This window comes from Trachemys scripta, chromosome 3 (genome assembly GCF_013100865.1).
Source record: "Trachemys scripta elegans isolate TJP31775 chromosome 3, CAS_Tse_1.0, whole genome shotgun sequence".
Classification (NCBI taxonomy): Eukaryota; Metazoa; Chordata; order Testudines; family Emydidae; genus Trachemys; species Trachemys scripta.
The window spans coordinates 101,744,076-101,763,921 of record NC_048300.1 but is presented as its reverse complement, the minus strand read 5'-3'; the positions used below and the strand labels follow the sequence as shown (position 1 = coordinate 101,763,921).

General features: G+C 40.7%; 1 protein-coding gene across 13 annotated transcripts in view; it reads right to left on the bottom strand.

Annotated features, from left to right (window-relative positions):
* The window catches only part of NHSL1 (NHS like 1), a 241,808-nt gene that overhangs the window by 56,600 nt on the left and 165,362 nt on the right, over positions 1–19,846 (bottom strand). For 11 of the 13 annotated variants that reach the window (XM_034765556.1, XM_034765543.1, XM_034765544.1 and 8 more), the window contains exon 2: positions 7,109–7,261. In XM_034765556.1, coding sequence (XP_034621447.1) covers positions 7,109–7,261 — 153 coding nt within the window. Of the gene's footprint in view, positions 1–7,108; positions 7,262–9,589; positions 10,212–19,846 lie in introns of those variants that run through there. The other 2 variants (XM_034765552.1, XM_034765555.1) reach the window with 2 other exon arrangements.

Below are 19,846 nucleotides of genomic sequence, written 5' to 3'. Positions count from 1 at the left end.
CTTCTTCGGAATATGCATCCGAAGAAGTGGGCTGTAGTCCACGAAAGCTTATGCTCTAATAAATTTGTTAGTCTCTAAGGTGCCACAAGTACTCCTGTTCTTCTTTTAGCTTTGGATAGTTCAACATAGTTCAATTAGTTGTACCATGATCATGCATTAGGCCTAACATGTCTCGTGCTGTTGCCCTTGTTGCTGGTCACTTTTTAAATTACTGATCGGCTAGCTAGTTGAGGATTATTTTCAATTTACATTTTATACAAGACAACTGCTTGTGTTACTATTACTATTAATAGAATTATTACTGCTACTGCAGATCTCTGATACTGGTTGAAGGTCACAGTGCATCATGCTTTAGGTACTACCACGTTACATAGAAACAAGTCAAATCTGTGGGGAAAACTCTGGCGACATGTGAAGAGGGACAGTGATTATGTAGGGTGCAAACCCCTCCATTTTGCACAGCCTCTTGGTCATACAGCTCAAAGGGGCTGGAGATGGGAAGATTCTGGAAACTACAGCAATAAGTGGCATTTTCCCTCTGCAGCACAGATTAAAATCCGAATAAAAACCAAAAAAGGATTAGTTAATGCTGCTTAGAGCAACATTAATCATCCATGTGCTGTGACTCCCCCTTGGTGGAGTCAGCAAGAGACCCAGTAAGCCAGTGACAACATAGAAGTAAACAGGCCAAGCTGCCATTTGGCCTTGAAACAGGGTATATAGTGCAGCTGGTCAGGATCTATTTGGGAGCTTGATTTCCTGCACAGCCACCACCCTCCTTTACTTGTCTTCGCCCATTCACTTCCACTTATCCCACAGAGGAAATATTCACATGAACTGTAGAGTTCTCTAAGATCCACAGAATTTTGGTACAGTTTTGTTCCATTCTGCATGTTTTATGATGGGGAACATAGGGAATCTGTGAGAATATGAATGAGATCCTTGCTAAGATGAACTCTCTGGGAATGGTCTGTAAGACCAGCTTGGACATGAAGGACAGTGAAACAGGTACTTTGGATGGCAATGTTTAATCTTCAACATGTTCCGCTCCCACCTCCCACCCCCCGCTCCCCTTTCCCATCTGATTTATTGGATATTCCAAGATCTTGGTTGTGCCAAACACTCACGTCAAGAAAGAGAGGAGACAGGTTATTTGGCTGGTGGAATAGACTGTCTCAAATAATGGCATACATTATGTAATCAGGGTACCATACTCTACTTTTTTAAAAAACAGTTAAGCAATACATTGAAATGAGGGGGGTATTTTATTATTAAATTCAACTGAGCTTGCACTTCCATTCCAAAGCCTCATTTTAGGCCATTTATAATTTTCCTGAAAAGCGCACACATGGATTATGAGCTGAAATTTCTCAGACTAGAAGTCTTCTTAGTTTTTAAAAACACATACATCAAAATCCATTCAGCATTTCTTTGTCAATAAATACAAAAAATGTACATAGTCAATTTCACAGGTTTTGTTTTTCAATTCAGATCATACATAAACATCTTGGTTTTAAAAGCTTCATATGGAACTTATGTACTGCATGAAATCATAAATGAGGATTAGCACCTTTACCTCGTTTGAACAAATCTGGATGCCAGATGGAGACATTCATATTTTAAAGTAATTTTATAAGCAAGCAAAGTTGGGTCTTCTCCTTGCTTAATATCAGAAAGACATAGCTGTAGTTTATGGGTGCAAGAATTTTAAATACAACACTCATCAGCATATACAACTGCATGTTGTTTTTCAAACTGATTATTACGTTTATAAAATTAAATGAGGTAAAAACACAAATAAAAACACGTGCATGTGTTTCCTGAAGAGATGAACAAGAAATGTATGTAAAGATCGCTGCTGAATGCCATTCCTCCCATGAAACAATATCTCTCCTTAACCTTTAAATGTACTTCATACCAAGCAGATTACACAATTACAAAAAGCTACTGGTATAACTATTATCGTTGTGTGTATGTTTTACATAGTGCTGATCAAAAGCCCATTAAAATTGATTAAAAGACTCCCATTCACTTCGCCAGGCTTTTGGTCAGCCCCATAATGTCTAAAACTTGCTGAACTTTTAAAATTTACCAGTGTGAATAAGTATGACCTTAAATAATTTAAAAAACTAAGGAGGTTTGACCTGCTTACCTCGAGAAAGGTAACACCAGAGAACACTTTGACAGCAATCCACTTTTTTGTGTGTTTTTATTATTTTGAAAAATGTCAAACATTTGATATGTTACTAGGTGGCTTTAGTGCCAACTACTCTGCTTCGTTATTTGTAACCTGAGTTGAATATTTTTCATTAGGGCATCAGTGAATAAAACTACACAAAAATCACTAGCCTGGAATCAGACTGGCATGGGTAGGCAGTGGTATTGTCAAATCTCATACGCTAAGGCTAAGCAAAGCTGGGACCCAACACTATTTGGATGGGCAATCTCTCTGGAACAAACACTTTCATGCACCAGACTACAGCAATCAGTTGCTTTCCAATGACATCACATCCTGTAGTTTTGGCAGCAATTGTCCTACTGCCTTAGACCTCATTTTAACATTTAACAAATATTATACATTTTGAATATTAATGTGTTAAAAATGAAGTTTAATCACAGAGTCAAGAAATTCAGAATCCAGGTTCCCATAGCAACCTAACTCTGCTCTTATGCAATTGCATTTCATTGGGGCATTTTACTACATAATAACAGAGTCTTGGGTAGTTATTAAACAAATAATACAACATAACATAATGCAAAGAATTGCAGTTTATTCTCCAATCATAAATGCACATATGTAGGCTTTGAAAAATCCACTTGTCCTTCTAGCAGTGGTGAGTAGAAAACTAAACCTAGCCAGTAACGAGTCCTCTGCCAAAAATTTCAGCAGAACTTTAAGTTGAATAAAGCTCATCTCTAGACTTAAGGTTATGAAGATAAACTCCCAAATGTGATTCAATGCAAAGGTGTCTTCCTAATTCTGCAAGGCTTTCCCAAGCCGCAGCACAGTAACATTGACAAGACTTTGGCCAATTCATTTGCAGTGTGTATTGACACAGAGCCCTGCAATCATCAGTAAAATTGACAAGCACTGTGTCAATTTCATGTCAGTTTTACTCTGCGGCTACTTGGGATGCCATGAGTAGAGCAGAGGGAAGCTTTGGAATTACTCTCTGGGAGAAATAAACTAAAATTATAGGCTGAGGAAAAGATGGTATAGTGGAGATCTCCTTCCATGTTGGCAGTCAAGAGACAGGTGGAAGAGTAGTGATGCACTGCCAATACTTTACCAAGGGAATCTCATAAAAATTCTCTCCTTTAACTTAAGATAAATTCTGTGTAATAGGGGTTCAGGCACCTGCAGAAGAATGTGGTAAGAAAGAGTGGACATATTTATTTATTTTTCCATCTAACCTAAACTCTTTATGACCAAAGAGGAAGACAAAACTACATGGAAACTTATATTTTGTGCACTGTAAATGTTTGCACTTTGATTCTGAAAAACAAACTGAGGTATCAGTATAAGAGTATTCAACAGCTGCAACATGAAATGTAAATTTTAGTTTTGCTTTAGCTAGAAAATGGAGAGGGGCTTTATGAAAGACCAGGGGTCGGCAAGCCTTCGGCACGCAGCCCATCAGAGTAATCTGCTGGCGAGCCACCAAACATTTTGTTTACATTGACCGGGTTGGCCAACCTGAGCCTGAGAAGGAGCCAGAATTTACCAAAGTACATTGCCAAAGAGCCGCAGTAATAGGTCAGCTTCCCTCCCCACTCCCGCTCCCAGTGCCTCTCGCCCGCTGGCAGCCCGGCCGATCAGAGCCTCCCCCCTCCCTCACCACACCGCCTGATCAGCTGTTTCGTGGCATGCAGGAGGCTTGGGGGGGGGAGGGGGAGGAGCGAGGGCATGGCAGGCTCAGGGGAGGGGGTGGGAAGGAGTGGAGTGGGGGCAGGGCCTGTGGCAGAGCCAGGGGTTGAGCAGTGAGCACCCCCCTGCACATTGGAATGTTGGCACCTGTAGCTCCAGCCCTGCCTATACAAGGAGCCGCATATTAACTTCTGAAGAGCTGCATGTGGCTCCGGAGCCACAGGTTGGCCACCCTGACATTGACCATCTGCAGGCACAGTCCCCCACAGCTCCCAGTTGCCGTTCCCAGCCAATGGGAGCTGCGGGATGGGCCGTGTACTGAAGGTTGCAGACCCCTGTGAAAAACCGTTTAGCATGGTCCAGGAATATCCCCCCTGCCTAAACTCTTTGAAAATACCTGATGTGATGCTCTTCAGTTTGGTGTTTTATGAGCCCAAGGCACAGATGTGTTAACAGTATCCAGAGATGATGTAAACTAAGATAACCATCTCAACACCCCCCTTCAATTTGATGGCAGAATAGTAACAAGGGCTTGTGCCCCCCCTCTCTGGGGAGGGGCAGAGTAGCAGCGATCACTCTCCTAGCCTGAGGGAGGAGTAGCAGGGAAGAAAGGAAGCGCCTTCTCCTTGCCAGAAGCCAGGAAGAAAGGAAAGTGCGGACTTAAATTTATCTGCCTGTGAAGGTCTAATATGACAAATGAAGGCCCCAGACAGGTACATGGGCAGCACCAGAGTATGAATTCCAGAACTCTTTGCCTTTATTACATTGAAAAAGGGGAAAGGGTGGGAGAAGTTAACTAGAGCATCACCCATGGATCGCTCAACACTTCCCAGCCCCATATCTTTCATATCAGCCTCTAGCTAGTCGGGGTGACACACATTTTTTAAGCCTGGGACATATGTAATATTTTGTATTATTGCAGAGATCTGCTGTGACCCTATAACATTGCCCACACGTAGGATGACTAGATGTCCCATTTTTTATAGGGACAGTCCATTTTTTGGGGACTTTTTCTTATATAGGTGCCTATTACCCTCCCACCCCCTGTCCCATTTTTTCACAGTTGCTATCTGGTCACCCTGCTCACACGTGATGGGACAGTTTTAATATTGCTATGGGAACCTTCACTTTCAGTCATGCAAGTCAGAATATTCATTCATCAAAAGATGAGAAAACCGTGTTAAAGCTGGACCAAAAATCTCACTGATGAGATAATTTAAAAAACAGCATCAAAGCAGGTTTGTTTGTTTGTTAGTAAATGTGAAGTAATTTTTTTCTTCTGATGTTCACTACCAGCCCTTGGAAACATGAAACTGAAACCTGTTTCCTTATCAAAGTTTCCTCAATTGTGTGCATACACTGATTTGTTTTTGTGGGGTTGCTTATTATAAGTAATTAGCAGCTAGCATTGAAGCATTATTTTAAAGAAAAAGAGTTACAGAAAAAGCTAGCAGTAGTTCCCACTGACTTTGATACCTTGAAGCTTATATATTGGGCTGAGGAGCATAAAAGCACCTACTTCACACTGTAATATGGTTTTTTATATATAAATCTATTAAAGATAGAATTGGAAATTCATCCCTGATATAACTATTGAAGGAAAGCCACAGCATGAATGGGGCATGAATTTGGCCCATATATTTTTCTTTCATTAAGTTTCAAGGACAGATGATAAGAAAATGGAAGAACAAGTAGTTAAGACTTGACAGTACAAAATTTAAGTACCAACTGCATTTTCTTTAAGCTACTGTGGGAAAATACCTTTCTATTGTAAATAGCTAACAAGCATGTCTTGTATGTGCACAGTAAGCCTACCTCTATAAGAGATAGTTCAAGGCTAAAGTTCTGCACAAATATATTAACCCAGTAATACATTTAAGTGCATGCAGGGTATTTGCTGAGTCGTGTGTGATCTAATAATGTTGGCTGTGAAGAGTACCTATTAAATTACAGTCAAAGGCATAAATAAGAGATGGTGAAACCCAATTCACTGAAGTGATAAGAGAACTGAAACAAAACAAACAAAAATATGGCAACAAAATGTTTCTCCATTCAAAAGACAAGCCACTAACCCAGACAAATATTTTCTGCAAACCAAATCACAAGGCGCTTTTACTCAGGCCCAATCCAGTGAGGTGCTTAGTGCCTTCAGGTCCCATTGAAATCAATGGAAGTTGAAGGATTTGGTACCTTGCTGGTATGGGACCTTGGTGCAGGGACACCATCTTCATTGAATAATACACACAAGGGTAAACATTTTTTTTTTTTTTAATTCCTATACACCGAGACTGTCTCAAAACTCTACTTCCACCCACAGGTGGATGACGTTCCAAACTTTTCTCCATTGACTGCTCTTGTTCAAATGGCTGCACTAACAGAACATAGTGCCGCTAACGCCAAAGATAATGCAATGGTGGCCCTGGTCATAGACACATGGACAGGCTAGCAAGAAGCCATCTGTATAGACTTACTTTGTAAACAATTTTATAGAAAAAAAATGGGTAACTCTTTTTATAAGTTTCTTTCTAACACAGAAACTCAATCAAACTCCAGGACAGTTTCTAATTCTTATCTAAAATCTTAGAGCCACACTGTGCATTTCACTGTGCACCTTGCACATCCATTGCCTTTCATTGAGAGTTGTGCATGTGTATGTGAGGGCAGAATTTAGTTCTTAAAAGTTTAATGCAACTTTTTGTGAACAAGGAGCTATACTACAGAAAGCATCCTTGGAAGTAGATTTTAAAGCAGCCACCCTCCCACACATGTGATACTAGACCACTTTCAACAGAACTGATGACAAAGATGCCAATTCTGCCTGGCTATTTCTTAAGACAATAAATGGGCTGATTCAGAATTTTAAGATATAGTTATTATTTAAAAGAAGGCTCTGAAGGCAGATGTGAATTTATAAAGGCACCATGTCATCTAAGGCAGTTTTTCTGCCCTCCATATGAGAGTTCAGCACGGCAAAGCTGGGGATTTACTCATCTCTTTGTGGCAGAAAGAATTACTCCCCGCCCCCCTCCCCCCGACAAATGTCATCCAACACACCTGACATCTGTTTAAGACTGCAGAACAAGCTGTTTCTTTTGGAGTGTAAGAAACTCAAATATGCTTTTAAAGACTCAAAAGCCCAGTGACAAAGCCAGGCTCTCTAGTGGCACAGAGAACATAACCATGTAAGTTACTGAATTTCTCTCCAAGTTCTTAACAACAGCTTTACTGCCAGCATCTTACCTCTTAGTACCGACTTAAGGTTCAGCTTGGCTTGGCGATGCAGATCCTCCACACAAGGTGGCCTCGTGGAGGGCAGGAACACATTTTCCTGCTGGTGCCAGGGAGCAGTATAATGGACTGTCCATCTACTTTCTTCATCTAGGTTGGAGACAGCTGCAAAGAAAGAGAGAGAGAGAATGTAATGCACAAATTAAATGCAGCTGAATGAGGACTATGAATAAATGGTGGGGAGGAGTGGGAACTGAGCATACTAATATAAAAACAGACTGGGGCTCTTCAGATTTCACATTGGTATAAATCAGAAGCAACTCCATTGACATTAATAAGATGACATTGGCTTTACACCATTATGAGTGAGAGAAGAGTCTGGCTCACTGCCTTTACACATCACAGCATCACACATCGGTCACATACTGGCCAGGCCACAATAGCAACTTGGCACGATCCCAATGGCCACACCTAACTTGCCAATACATTTGCAGAAAAATATATTAAAATAAAGCACTTCTCAAGTTCAAAATTCTTTAAAAACATTATCTAGTAATAAATCAACTACTTAATTAACAAAAGTACACCATCATAATATTTACTTATAATTTATCTTCCCTGAAAGGTAGACATTACTTATCTAAAGTTTGCTATCAACATAAACATTTGTGGTTGAACAGTCTTACCCCTCACTCTGTAGAGACAGGAAAAGGGCAGCTGGGGTATCACCCCTCTAGCAGCATTTGCCTTTCAGAGCATATGCTGTGCATCCAAATCTGCAAAGCAAAAAACTACAGCTGTGCCTGTCTCCCGAGCACCTGTTATGCTGACTCGACCAAACTGTGTTGGTCACCTACCTGTTCTCCATCCTCTTGTCCCTGTTTCTGAGTTTTCATTACCTCTCATTTGTTGCAGTTGGGAATAGCATTTAAATCAAGCCGCTCCTACTACAGTATATATCGCAGCCCACCTAGCATTATATCGTTATTAAGCATTAGAAATGTAATGTCTTGTATAATGGCAGAGGAGCTGTACAGGCTATGAAGCACAGGGTGAAGGTGACAGCTTCCTTACATCTGAAAAATGACAGATTTCATCACAGCACACTGCCTAGAAGAATAATTTCAATTGTAAAATAATTGCATTGATTAGTTAAAACAAAATAAAGGAACTCACAAATTAACTTCAGAATTTTGATACAAAAGTATGCTACAAGAAATGCAGTAAAAGAGGACTCATTTTTAGAGGCTTTTAACTGAATTTCTTTGTGGTTTTCTGTCAGATCTTTTAATAAATGCTTTCATAATATTTTGTTGGAACGTTCATTTGCTCATACATTTGCTTGGCCATGTGGCCCGGCCCCTCCCCTCTTCTACCTACTTTCATTGTACTGGATGTGATAGAAAACACCTCATGCAGCAGGGCAGACAATGCTGATGTGGTGTATGGCTGCATTCTCTGTCCTTGCTAATCAGAGGTCAAATCCAAATGATAACAAACAGACAAGTCACTTATTATCTGATCACAATATCAATCATCCTAGAACTATAGGAAACAAAAGGTACATTGGCTGACTGACTTACCAGGAAAGAACCCCTCCCCCTGGCATTCACCTTACAAAATAAGCAAAGAAGACAGACACCAGCCATATTATTGCCCCGCTCTACTCAATGCCATACTAAGAGCAGTCTATTGCTTATGTAGAGCATAATTAAAACCACCAAGACGTGCTACACATACTCAGACGGACAGATCAAACTCAACTAGCCTGTCTCAATGGACTAAATCTCACCAGCTAAATATGCAAGTAAATTAAGTATCTCAATTATTTTTTAAAAAGTTTATGACTACAATGATATTACACAATGAAACAGCACCACAAATTTCTGCACAAGTTCAGCAGCTGTACAGCTGGGGCTACCAGAAGATGTTAGAGTAATACCTTGGCATACAATGATGATATATACACAGAGCAGCAAGTTACACCAAGAGGCTTTCAAATCTCATAATCAAACAGCCTACATTAAATGAAAAAGTTTTGCTTCTTCAAAGCCATTTAGAGCAGTGCTTCTCAGACTTTTGTACTGGTGACCCCTTTCACATAGCAAGCCACCAGGTGCAACCCCCCTTATAAATAAAAAACACTTTGTAATTTAACACCATTATAAATTCTGGAGGCAAAGCAGGGTTAAGGTGGAGGCTGACAGCTTGTGACTCCCCTGTAATAACTTCGTGACCCCCTGAGGGGTCCCGACCCCCAGTTTGAGAACCCCTGATTTAGAGGGACAAAGGAAATCAAAGTAAGTTAACACTCACTCACTCTTACAAAGAAGCAGATGCTCAGGAACGCTGCCTCTGCACATTTTGAAACAGGCAGTGAAAGAGAAATGTACAGATTTTCCAATAAAGGTTTCTAGAAGGTATATACTGAGCTTTCCTACCAAAATTCCAACACTTTCCAGAAAGAAAACTTGCATGCACACAACTACTTACTCTTCTTCTTGAAAAGTTTAATTAAAGATTTCAGCTTTCTGTTGATGAACACCACCATTTCCAAAGTGTCTATCTGTGGTCCTGGAGTTTAGATCCCATAGAAAACAGGAGCAACAAGCAGGTGGCTGGTTTTCAATTTGTACTTGCCAAAGCTCTGCAAACCCTACTAACTTTGTCTCTTCCTACACTCCTTCTCCCACCCCCACCCCGTTTTGCACAAGGGTGAGGTTGGCCTTATTGTCCTGGCAGTTAGAAACCATTAACAATCCTTGAACCTGAACGCCTCCTTCTGAAACATAATCCTGGGGGCTGAGAGCAGCTAGTTACAACTTGTGAAGGAAGAAAAAAAGAAAGCCAATCGTTCATATTTGCATTGAACCAAGATCAGGCTTTTTAACTCAATGCTCATTCATCCAGTTCACTCCCCAGCAAATCAACAGTTTTCTTCTCCTGGTTTCACTCCACCACAAACAGTGAGAATTGTAGATAATTTCCGTTTTCACTGCTCTAACAGGATCTTCCAAAATCCTTTACAGTGTAGCAGAGAGAAGAGTGGATACTTTCATGTCCCTCCTTTGTATAGCCCAGGCTACTTGTGAGTGTATGGAATTTGAACTGGCTGGGACAGTGAGGCTTTCAACTATTGTTTCCCAAACACGCCCCCAATCGCTTCCTCCTATTCCAGAGGCAACATTTATGAGCAGCAAGGCTCCACAACTGAATCTCCATGGAGCTGTAACTGAGCGCTGCATTCTCGTGTAAATCAGGATGCCCTTCTTTCCCACCTCTCTTCTCTTCCCCGCCCCCCTTTCTTAATGTCCCAAGACCTGCATTTTAATTGTCCCCATCACAGAATTTTTCTTTGCATTTCCTTGCTCTCAAAATGCTTCCTCCCCCCTTTACAATTACAATAATGGAAATAGCCCAGCAATCTTACATGTTGAATTTCATTCAGTCACATGCTGAGCTGTCCTGATTAGGATCAACTTGGAAACTCCATTAACAAAATTAATAATAAGCTAATCAAACGATTTCTGTCTAATAAAGAAACTAATATTCAACAAATGACACCAGTACAAGAGCCTGACCTGAAAAGCCTTTTTGAAATACACTTTAACTTCATGACTTTAAATATTCCTGTACATAAGCACATCTACTTTTCTATTTAGACATGAATTACTATTTTAAAGAGAAAATGCTAAGTACCCCATCAATCCGCTCAGCAGGGCATGCCCCTCACACAATGCTAAGATTCAAGAAGCAAGTCCTCCTTTACAAAGCAAGGCTCTGCAACTGCCTTGGGTTAACAATGAAAGGGTTTTTCTTTGGGGGGGGGGGGGGAAAAGCAGCAGCAGGGGTCTTAGTCTGCCCCAAAAGCTGCCGCAAGTTCTAGCCTTCACAGTGCAGCATGCAGAAGCAGGTGTTCTTGAGAAGCATCCAATTCCCAGCACTGCTGGTTTATCTCAGAATCACAACTGTGCAGAATGGAAGCGATAATATTTTAAATTCATACATTGCCTCTCAGCTGAAAGGGCCCATAGCGCTTTACAAACCACAAGTGTTTAATATCACAGCCACCCTTGGGGGCAGGTCCCAGAGGCACTCTGTCCGGCTCAGAGGCACTCTGTCAGAAGGAGGCGCTCTGTCTGGCTCACCACTGAGGCAGTCAGCACATCCTGGAAGAGAACACACCAAAGTGGCAAGTGCTTCAGTGCTTGAAAAGATGCAGCATGCTTTTCCCCCAGGCTGGCACACAGCTGATGCAAAAAAGGGCCGGATGTGACCTTGAACTTTTTCAGCCTCTCTCTGGGGAATGTAGCACTTCCAGTGATACTATGACTCCCCAATATCCCCTTGCGTTTAGGGTGACCAGACAGCAAGTGTGAAAAATCGGGACGGGGTGGGAGGTAATAGGAGCCTATATAAGAAAAAGACCCAAAAATTGGGACTGTCCCTATAAAATTGGGACATCTGGTCACTCTACTTGCGTCCCAGACATGCAAGGACAGGCACTGAGGCTTCCCCTTGTGTACATGAAAGGTGCCCTCCACCCTTGCTCACCTGTGCAGTGCCAGCCACCTTCTAGCCCTACACAAATAACCACCACTAGAAATGAAGCTACCTAAGGGTTGGGGGCAAGAGTCGGAGAGACAACCAGCATATAGCCCATTTGAAGCAGGTGAACCTCTACCGTTACGAGTTCCACATCCTCAGTTGTCAAGGTACTGATAAACTGCATGTTACTTATTTTACCTACCATGGAAGGATGAAGGGACTGAGCAAACTTTCTGGGACATTTCCAGTCTCTAGTCATCCTTGGAAGCAACCTTTTCCACAAATCTTGACCTTCAAAATGACAACACAGTGAACCACTGGGGGCTGACCGATAGTTAGGATGCGAGCCTGGACTTGGGAGAGACAGGGTTCAATTCCCTAACTTGCCATAGACTTCTTGTGTGACCTTGGGCTAGTCACTTAGTCTCTGTATCTTATTTTCCATCTGTAAATGGGGATAACAGCACTTCCCTACCTCACAGGGAAGTTGCGAGGATAAATCCTTTAAAGGTTATCAGGTGCGCCGATACTATGATCACGTAGGCTACATAAGTAGCTACGCTAAATATAGGTAGGTGTTTAGCAAGTTCCAAATGTTTGATAAAATGAGACCAAAACAGAAGTGATCATAGAATATCAGGGTTAGAAGGGACCTCAGGAGGTCACCTAGTCCAACCCCCTGCTCAAAGCAGGACCAATCACCAGATTTTTGCCCCTAGATCCCTAAATGGCCCCCTTAAGGACTGAACTCACAACCCTGGGTTTAGCAGGCCAATGCTCAAACCACTGAGCTATCCCTCCCCCCAAAAAGTAATATGATGAAATGGTAAGGGATATTTTATTTGATGAGATCATTAATCCAAGCTGCTCCTCTGGTCCTACAGAATGAAACAATGCAGGTTATTACCTGGGGGGCGGGGTGGGGGGGGGGGAAGGTTCAGAGCACCAATAAAAGACAAGTAATTAAAAAATCACATCATCTAGTATCACAAATACCTATTCAAAACCTTGAGAGTAGTGTGCAGAATCGCTGGCAAACTTACGCTTCTCTGTTTTTTCACCATATAGAAGTCTCTCTGCATATTCAATTTCAGGCAAGTTGAACAGTGCTCTTTTTTGGCTACTGTCAACATAGATTATTTTGGTTTGTTTTAAAGTGTGCTAATAACATTGCAACAGTGGCACTGTAGTTTACGATAAAGGACATGCGCATGTTTTAAACCTTTGAAATACAGAAGGGTTGTAAACGAGCGATCCGTTATATATGGAGTGCTTGAAACACTGCACCCATCCCCCTCTTTAGAATTAGGTTTCCGGCTGACCTGTTCCATGACAACCATCTGGGACAGTCACCCTCTGACAATGACAGCCATATAAGAGGTCTGTGCCTGTGAAACTATCTGGAAATATTTTGTTTCCTCAGAAATATTTAAACAGACCACTGAGATAGCTTCTAACCTGCATTCACTTAATACATGGAACTCTGTCCCACTGCTCCCAATCTTGTGAAAATCTGAGGCTTTAAGAACCAAAACTAGACAAAACTGGAATGTTTATAAACAGGTTTATAACATATCTGCCAAAGGCGCTATAGCAATTTAGCATGATGAGAACGTTTTCAATAAGCGTTGAATGTATTGTGTCCTCTACTATTCCTGCTTCTCATACTACATGACTGTATTATGCAAAACTCAGAAAATACTTAGCAAATAAAGAATCTAGTCACCATTTATTTCCATGCAGGCGAGGTTGAGTCAACGCCCCAAACTACACATACCATGAAGTTCATGCAATGAGTGATGTGCCAAGTTACTACCAAATATACTTGCCATAGGCTCAAAATATAAATGTTAAAAGTGTAAGAGTTAGCCACCGTATTGTTCAGCAAAAAGAAACAACAGTCACAGATGCTCTGGAAAGTTTTTAAAAGGAGAGTTTTAAAAGATACAAATGCCTGGTTGAACAGGGAACTGCACTGTGAAAACTATTCCAGTGTATCTCCATTTTACATTTAATAAGTGAAATAATGGAGGAGAGATGTGTATTTCCAACATCAAATTACATGTTTTTGCTCTTAAGAGACATGCCAGTCACCAAAAAATAAAATATATCAGTGCTACTCTTCTGCAACTCTTATGTCCATGCAATATGAAGTGGTTTCCACACGTATCTGAAGAAGGAGGGTATATATAGTATGACCATAGGTGCAGGTTAAGTATACTACTTAGAACTGCTCTCTGAGTCATCTCCCCATCAATCCCTTTAAGCAGGTGTTGCTGACAGAAGGAAACAACGACGGGGCTAAATCAGAATGTCACCCACCATATACAGTCTGAGCACATGTGCCCTGTATCTCCAGTGAGAGAAACAGGAAAGTGGGCCCAATCTTGCAACGTGCTGAGCGCCTCCTCCAAGATACAGGGTGTCTTCCGCTTCCATTGATTTCAAAGGGATTTGAGGGTGCTCAATACTTCACAGAATTGGGCCCTTAGACAGAATAGTTCTTTCTTTCTCTCCATTAAAAAAGGCTCTTGTAATAGACCAAGGAATACCAAGCAGCTCAGATATGGAAAAGAGAGTGTCTAGCCATGTCCAGTTTTATGCCAGTTCCAGTCACCTTCCCTCATGCCATCAACTATTTGTAACCTTGAGATGGATCCAAAAGGCTGTTTTCATTTAGGGATAACTAATTTATAAAATTAGAAAGGGTTCTTTCCCCCTTGGAGCCAATCACGCCAGCTCAGGGTATTTTTTCCTGAGAACAAAAGTTAGTAGTTCCCACCACAAAGGCACTCCCAAGTGGAAATACATTCAGCTGCCCTCCTATCTTGAACTCAAGTCGCTCACAATGTCTTCTTTCAAGACAATCTCGCTCTTCATGAAGCACGATACTTCCCCAGCTACTAACAAATTATAATAATTAAATCTGGGATCAGGAGAAGGAGAAAGAGAGGGGAGGGAGAAGTATTTTATCCAAAAGCAGTTGTAAAAGAGAGGTCCATGCCCCACTTAACCCACTGGGGAGCCATGCCCAAAGGCTCTCTCCGCATAGGCAATTCCCAAGCAGGTATTGATTTAAAAGATATCACAACAGTGCCCTCATTTATTCATGCTCACAGGGGATTAGGGACTGCAGACTCTGGGAAGGAGGTCGAGGGGAGGTGAAGAATGAGGAAGATGAGAAGGAGAAGCAACACGAGGGTAGATAAGAAACAGACTTTGATCGATCTGATTATCCTATTTAGGCCACAACACCAGAAAGCTATTTCACTTCTTCAACCGTTCAAAAATCTTCCCTCATATTCTCCAGCTACAGCATATAACCAAGTTGCCAAAGAGAGACAGGTTTTTAGGCAGAGCTGCACACAGGAAAAATAGCAGTTTCTTCAGGTAGGAACATCTCCAGTCAAATATTGCAAGAATGTGAAGGAGGAACGAGAACATTTAGCTACTGTGTGACTTTTTAATGTTTTGTTTTAAATTTAGGTGTGCATTTTTCTTTGTTCATTCCTGACTTTAGTTAACGGAACTTTAGCTCACAGAAGTTTGTTTTTTCTCCTGAGAAATATCTTTTTAGATTACATTGGAAAATATTCTTTATTGTAAATTTCAAATGTTACCCGTGGTTGATTGCGAGCCTGGGATTTGGTTTATAGAATTGATCAGAATCTAGGATGGAGGTTGAAGAAAAACTAGTCTTTCCAAAATCTAGATCTCCTTCAGATTTATCAGATAAATTCAAGTTTATTGGTTTTTCTCAATCAATGCTAGTGAAAATAAACTATCAGATAGAAAACTTGGATTGGTCTTCTCGTTTTTTTTCTTCTATTGTAGGAGATTTTGGGGATGAGTGGGAGACCAACAAAGTCAATCACAAAAACTTCATTTCTGAACTTTTGTCCCCTCATTCATTTCACAAGTCACATTTGGCAGCAGCTATGTATTTGTCAATCCGTAGTAATATCCAGCAACCATTTTAAACTAATCCCAGTCTCTCTATGGGTGTCCTGAGGGACACACACTTCCTGCTAGTTTCATGTATTTAAAAGTCACAGAAATCATTTGGATAATGTACCTCCATCTCCCCTTCCTACATTGCTCACCCTGACAGTTATATCTATACATGGACCAAGTGGATTTTTCATAGAGTGGAGAGGCAGGAGACCTGAGTTCTTCTTTCATCTCTTCCACTAACTTTCTGTGTAACCTTCAGGTAAGTCATTAAACTCCCTATGGTCTGAGAGAAACACCCTTTGTATAGTCGGGGTAGTAATACCTCTCCACTTTTGCAAAGTGTTTTCTGCTGTATAGATGAAAAAGATGCAAAATATCATCATTACTACACATTTACAGTACCGCCAACCACATGATCCAAAAATCATGGGCCTTAAAAAAAACACTTTGCCATTAGGTGCTGGGACCTTTAGGATACACATTTTCAAGATATTTTTCTGCAGTAATGAGGGCTAGATGCTTACTTTATGTAAATGAAAGATGAGATTCCCAGGCAGTAACTTCATTCCAGCAATTAGGATTTTAAGAAAGACACCAAATATTGTGAGACACTTGATAAAAATCTCAAGAACTGGCAACACTGCTTTAACACAAGTACAGTCTCCCTCAGACAAACGAAATCATTTAGCTCAAGTAATGTACTGACTTCATATAAATACGTGACTTTGTGTTGTGAGAAAGTGCAAGGAAGAATCATAATTTACTTAGGATGCCTCTGCAAACTGAGCATCCATCCTCAAGTGTCTGCAGAAAATGTCTTTTGCTGGTCAATGGATGCATTGATCTCATGGTACCAAACATCAAAAAAATTGGAAAACAGAATTTAAACATTTTGTGTGGTTCAATTCCTCTTAATTAAAATGTCCCTATGATGCCCTTAAAATGAAAGATTAGTCCCATAAACGTACACTGTTACTTTGTTGAACTTTAAAAAAAAATCATCATATGGATGCTAGGGCCGGATTAACCTTTTGTGGGGCCAGCGCCAAACATATTTGGGGCAATGGAGCATGGCACGGGGAGATCGGTCCCCGGAGCGAGAGGCAGGCCAGGGGCAATGGGGCATGGCATGGCAGGGGTGGCCCCGTTCCACCCAGCCCAGTGCGAGGGCATGGTTTACAAACCGGCAGTCATCTACACGTAGTGGCCCACCTGACCCTGTGCTGGCAGCGTGCCCTTTTCCCTCGGGGACGGATCTGCGCCCTGCCACACAGCCTCTTCTCCCCCCCCCCCCCCCCCCCAAAAAAAAAAACTACACACACACACACACACACACACGAAAAATCTCTTTTGTGAAGTATTCAAGCTTTCACATCCTTTTAGCTGAGGAACAAGAAAGGTTTTACTCCAGTTCTCTAGTCCTCAAACAAAAACATGCAAGACAGAACTTCATATTCCTGATATACAAGGTTAACAAAAATAAACGGGGAATACAGGTAGGTGGGAATGACACACCCTTAAAAAGGAAAGTTAACTGTGTGGGAGGTTAGAAGGGGGAAAGACACTGTTATCCCTATTAGTAAAATACAACTATATGCTAACTAACAACTATATGCTAACTAAGGCATAGTACACAGGTGCAGAACAAGGGACACAATCACTGAAGAATTTCTGGTCCTGGGGGGCATGGAGCACATGCACACCCACAGTGAATAGCCATAGGAACCAGCACTCAGAGAAGAATTATAGTTGATGCCCAATTAGCTCATGACATTTAGACTTAGTGAATGTACAAAATGCCCTTTTTGTATACCAGTGCTATAAGTGCATTAGCAAGAACTGAGTTAATAATAACAACAATAACAATGCAGCATTTATATAGTGCTTGATCTCTTCAAAACAACCTGCAAACCTTAACTAATGAATCCTCAAGACATCCACATAAAGTGGCTAAGAAGGCCCTTTTCACAGATGGGAAGAGAAGAAAGAGGTTGATAATTTGTCCAAAACCATATGGCAGATCAATTACAGAGCTAGGACGACAACTTGAACTGCTGATTCTGTTTAGTGCTCTGCTCACACCTCTAAAACAAGTCGGGCTAGGGTGGACATAGGCAGGGCTGAAGTTGGTTATAAAACATTTTTAGAAAAATATGCTATTGACTAACATGGGGCCAACCCAGCAAATCTTCTCCACATGGGACTTCTAATGACTTCAATGGAAGTACTGTGCCTGGAAGAACTGGTGGGTTCAGCATGACTAGACATTATAGAATAGAATATCAGGGTTGGAAGGGATCTCAGGAGGTCATCTAGTCCAACCCCCTGCTCAAAGTAGGACCAATCCCCAACTAAATCATCCCAGCAGTTTCCTTATTAAAGTAAAATTACAATTTGAGTAAGACTCACTTAACTTCAAAAATATGTCCCTTGTCCCTCAGTCCCCAACCTAATATACAATGGAAAATCCTTCATAAGCTTTTCAGGTCTATAAAAGGCATTACACAAGTGAAAATTTAAAGCAATCCAGAACTCAGTCTGTCTTCAAAAACATACATGCCACTAGATTTATTACTTATATTTTAAAACCTCGCAACCTACACAGTCCTAGCATCTTCATCATTTCAGTATCAAGTTGATAGATGCATTATACACAATATATATGACAGAAAGACATTAAAAAACCCTTGAAAATTAACAGGGGTGGGGAAGTCAACTACCACATGAACTGAAGCTCCCGACACTCAGCATCTCTAAAAGTCAGGTCAACATTTCATAATGTGTGGGTAATTTCAACATAGGCAAAGAGCCTTAAGACGCCCACACGTCAATATGATATACACTATGATTTCAAGCCTGCCAAGTCTTAATTAGAGGGGAGCTATATACCACACAAACGTGTACACAGACAATTCTGCAAGGACTCTAAAGTAATATAGTGACAAATATTTTCGGGTGTTTTCAGCCAAGATACAGAGTTCACAATAAAACTGTATTGTGCAACTCAGTTATTTTGAAAAGATAAATCCTTTGTTAATAAACAAGTTGAAAAAAGGCAAAGAATTACCAGTAGTTAACAAAAAAAGGAGTAAACGTTGGCACATTTTAATACAGTTTTAAAACTGTAGCATGTTCCTCTTCAGGTTCCAATGGATGTATTTTAAAGCCATATACAGTGGTCCAAATTCTACTCTCACTTACTAATGTGATTAACAGGACTGCTAATTCTACATACCAATATTATTATTAAACAATTTGATCTTATACTTAAATGACCCATGGCAACGAATTAGACACTAGTTATGGCTGTCAACATAAACACAAATGGAGGAGCCATGTTGTTTAAGTATGTTGTTTTTAAACAATAAGTATTTTGGTCACTGGCACATACAAAAGCCAGATGAGAGGAGTTAATCAGCAGACTCAGGGGGAAGGTTTGACCACTAATGGAGAATGTTCGATGAGAGTGTTTAAAAAAAAAAAAAAAAAATCAATGATGCAAACGCGAATGACGTTTCCACCCTTAGGAAAACGTAATCAATAAAACCTCAATAATTTTGTTTTCGAATGCACTGTGATGTGAAAAAGCCTCTAGTTTCTTTGCTCACATTTATGGATGATGATAAAGACACATTCTATTCTCCAGCAACTTTTATTAAGTATTATGAAATATAATATTAGGTGAAATACAATATCTCTAGAGATCACAATCCACATGACAAAAAGTGTCACATGATAATATCCTTATTTTATAACTATGCAGAAAGTTATCTAGTGCAAAAACACCCTCAAACACACAAATGTCTCCCACGCATACAGTAGTTATAAGGAATTACTATTTTACATATAGAGTCCAAAAATCATGCCAAGTTCATTACAGACCTGTAAAGAGACATTCTCCAATCTAATTTGCTTATCACAGCTGGTTTGATTCATGAGTAAACTTTGTAAAAGGATTTTAAGTATAGACACCTAAAATATCCAAAACATTTCCCGATGTTTAATATTCTATAACAGTGCCCATTCCAAGCATCAAGAGACGAAACAACCCCTTTCTCTGTGCATGCTTTGAGAACACATTTTTTATGCAACACCAAACAGCACCATTCCCTTCTGATGAATGAATCCCATTGAAGACAAGGTAGACAAAATAATCTTCACCAACATCGGACACAAGAGAAAAACCTGCACTACGCTACAGCTCTCCCTCGGTAACTCTGGGGCAAAGTGTTTGGTTTACAACAAGTT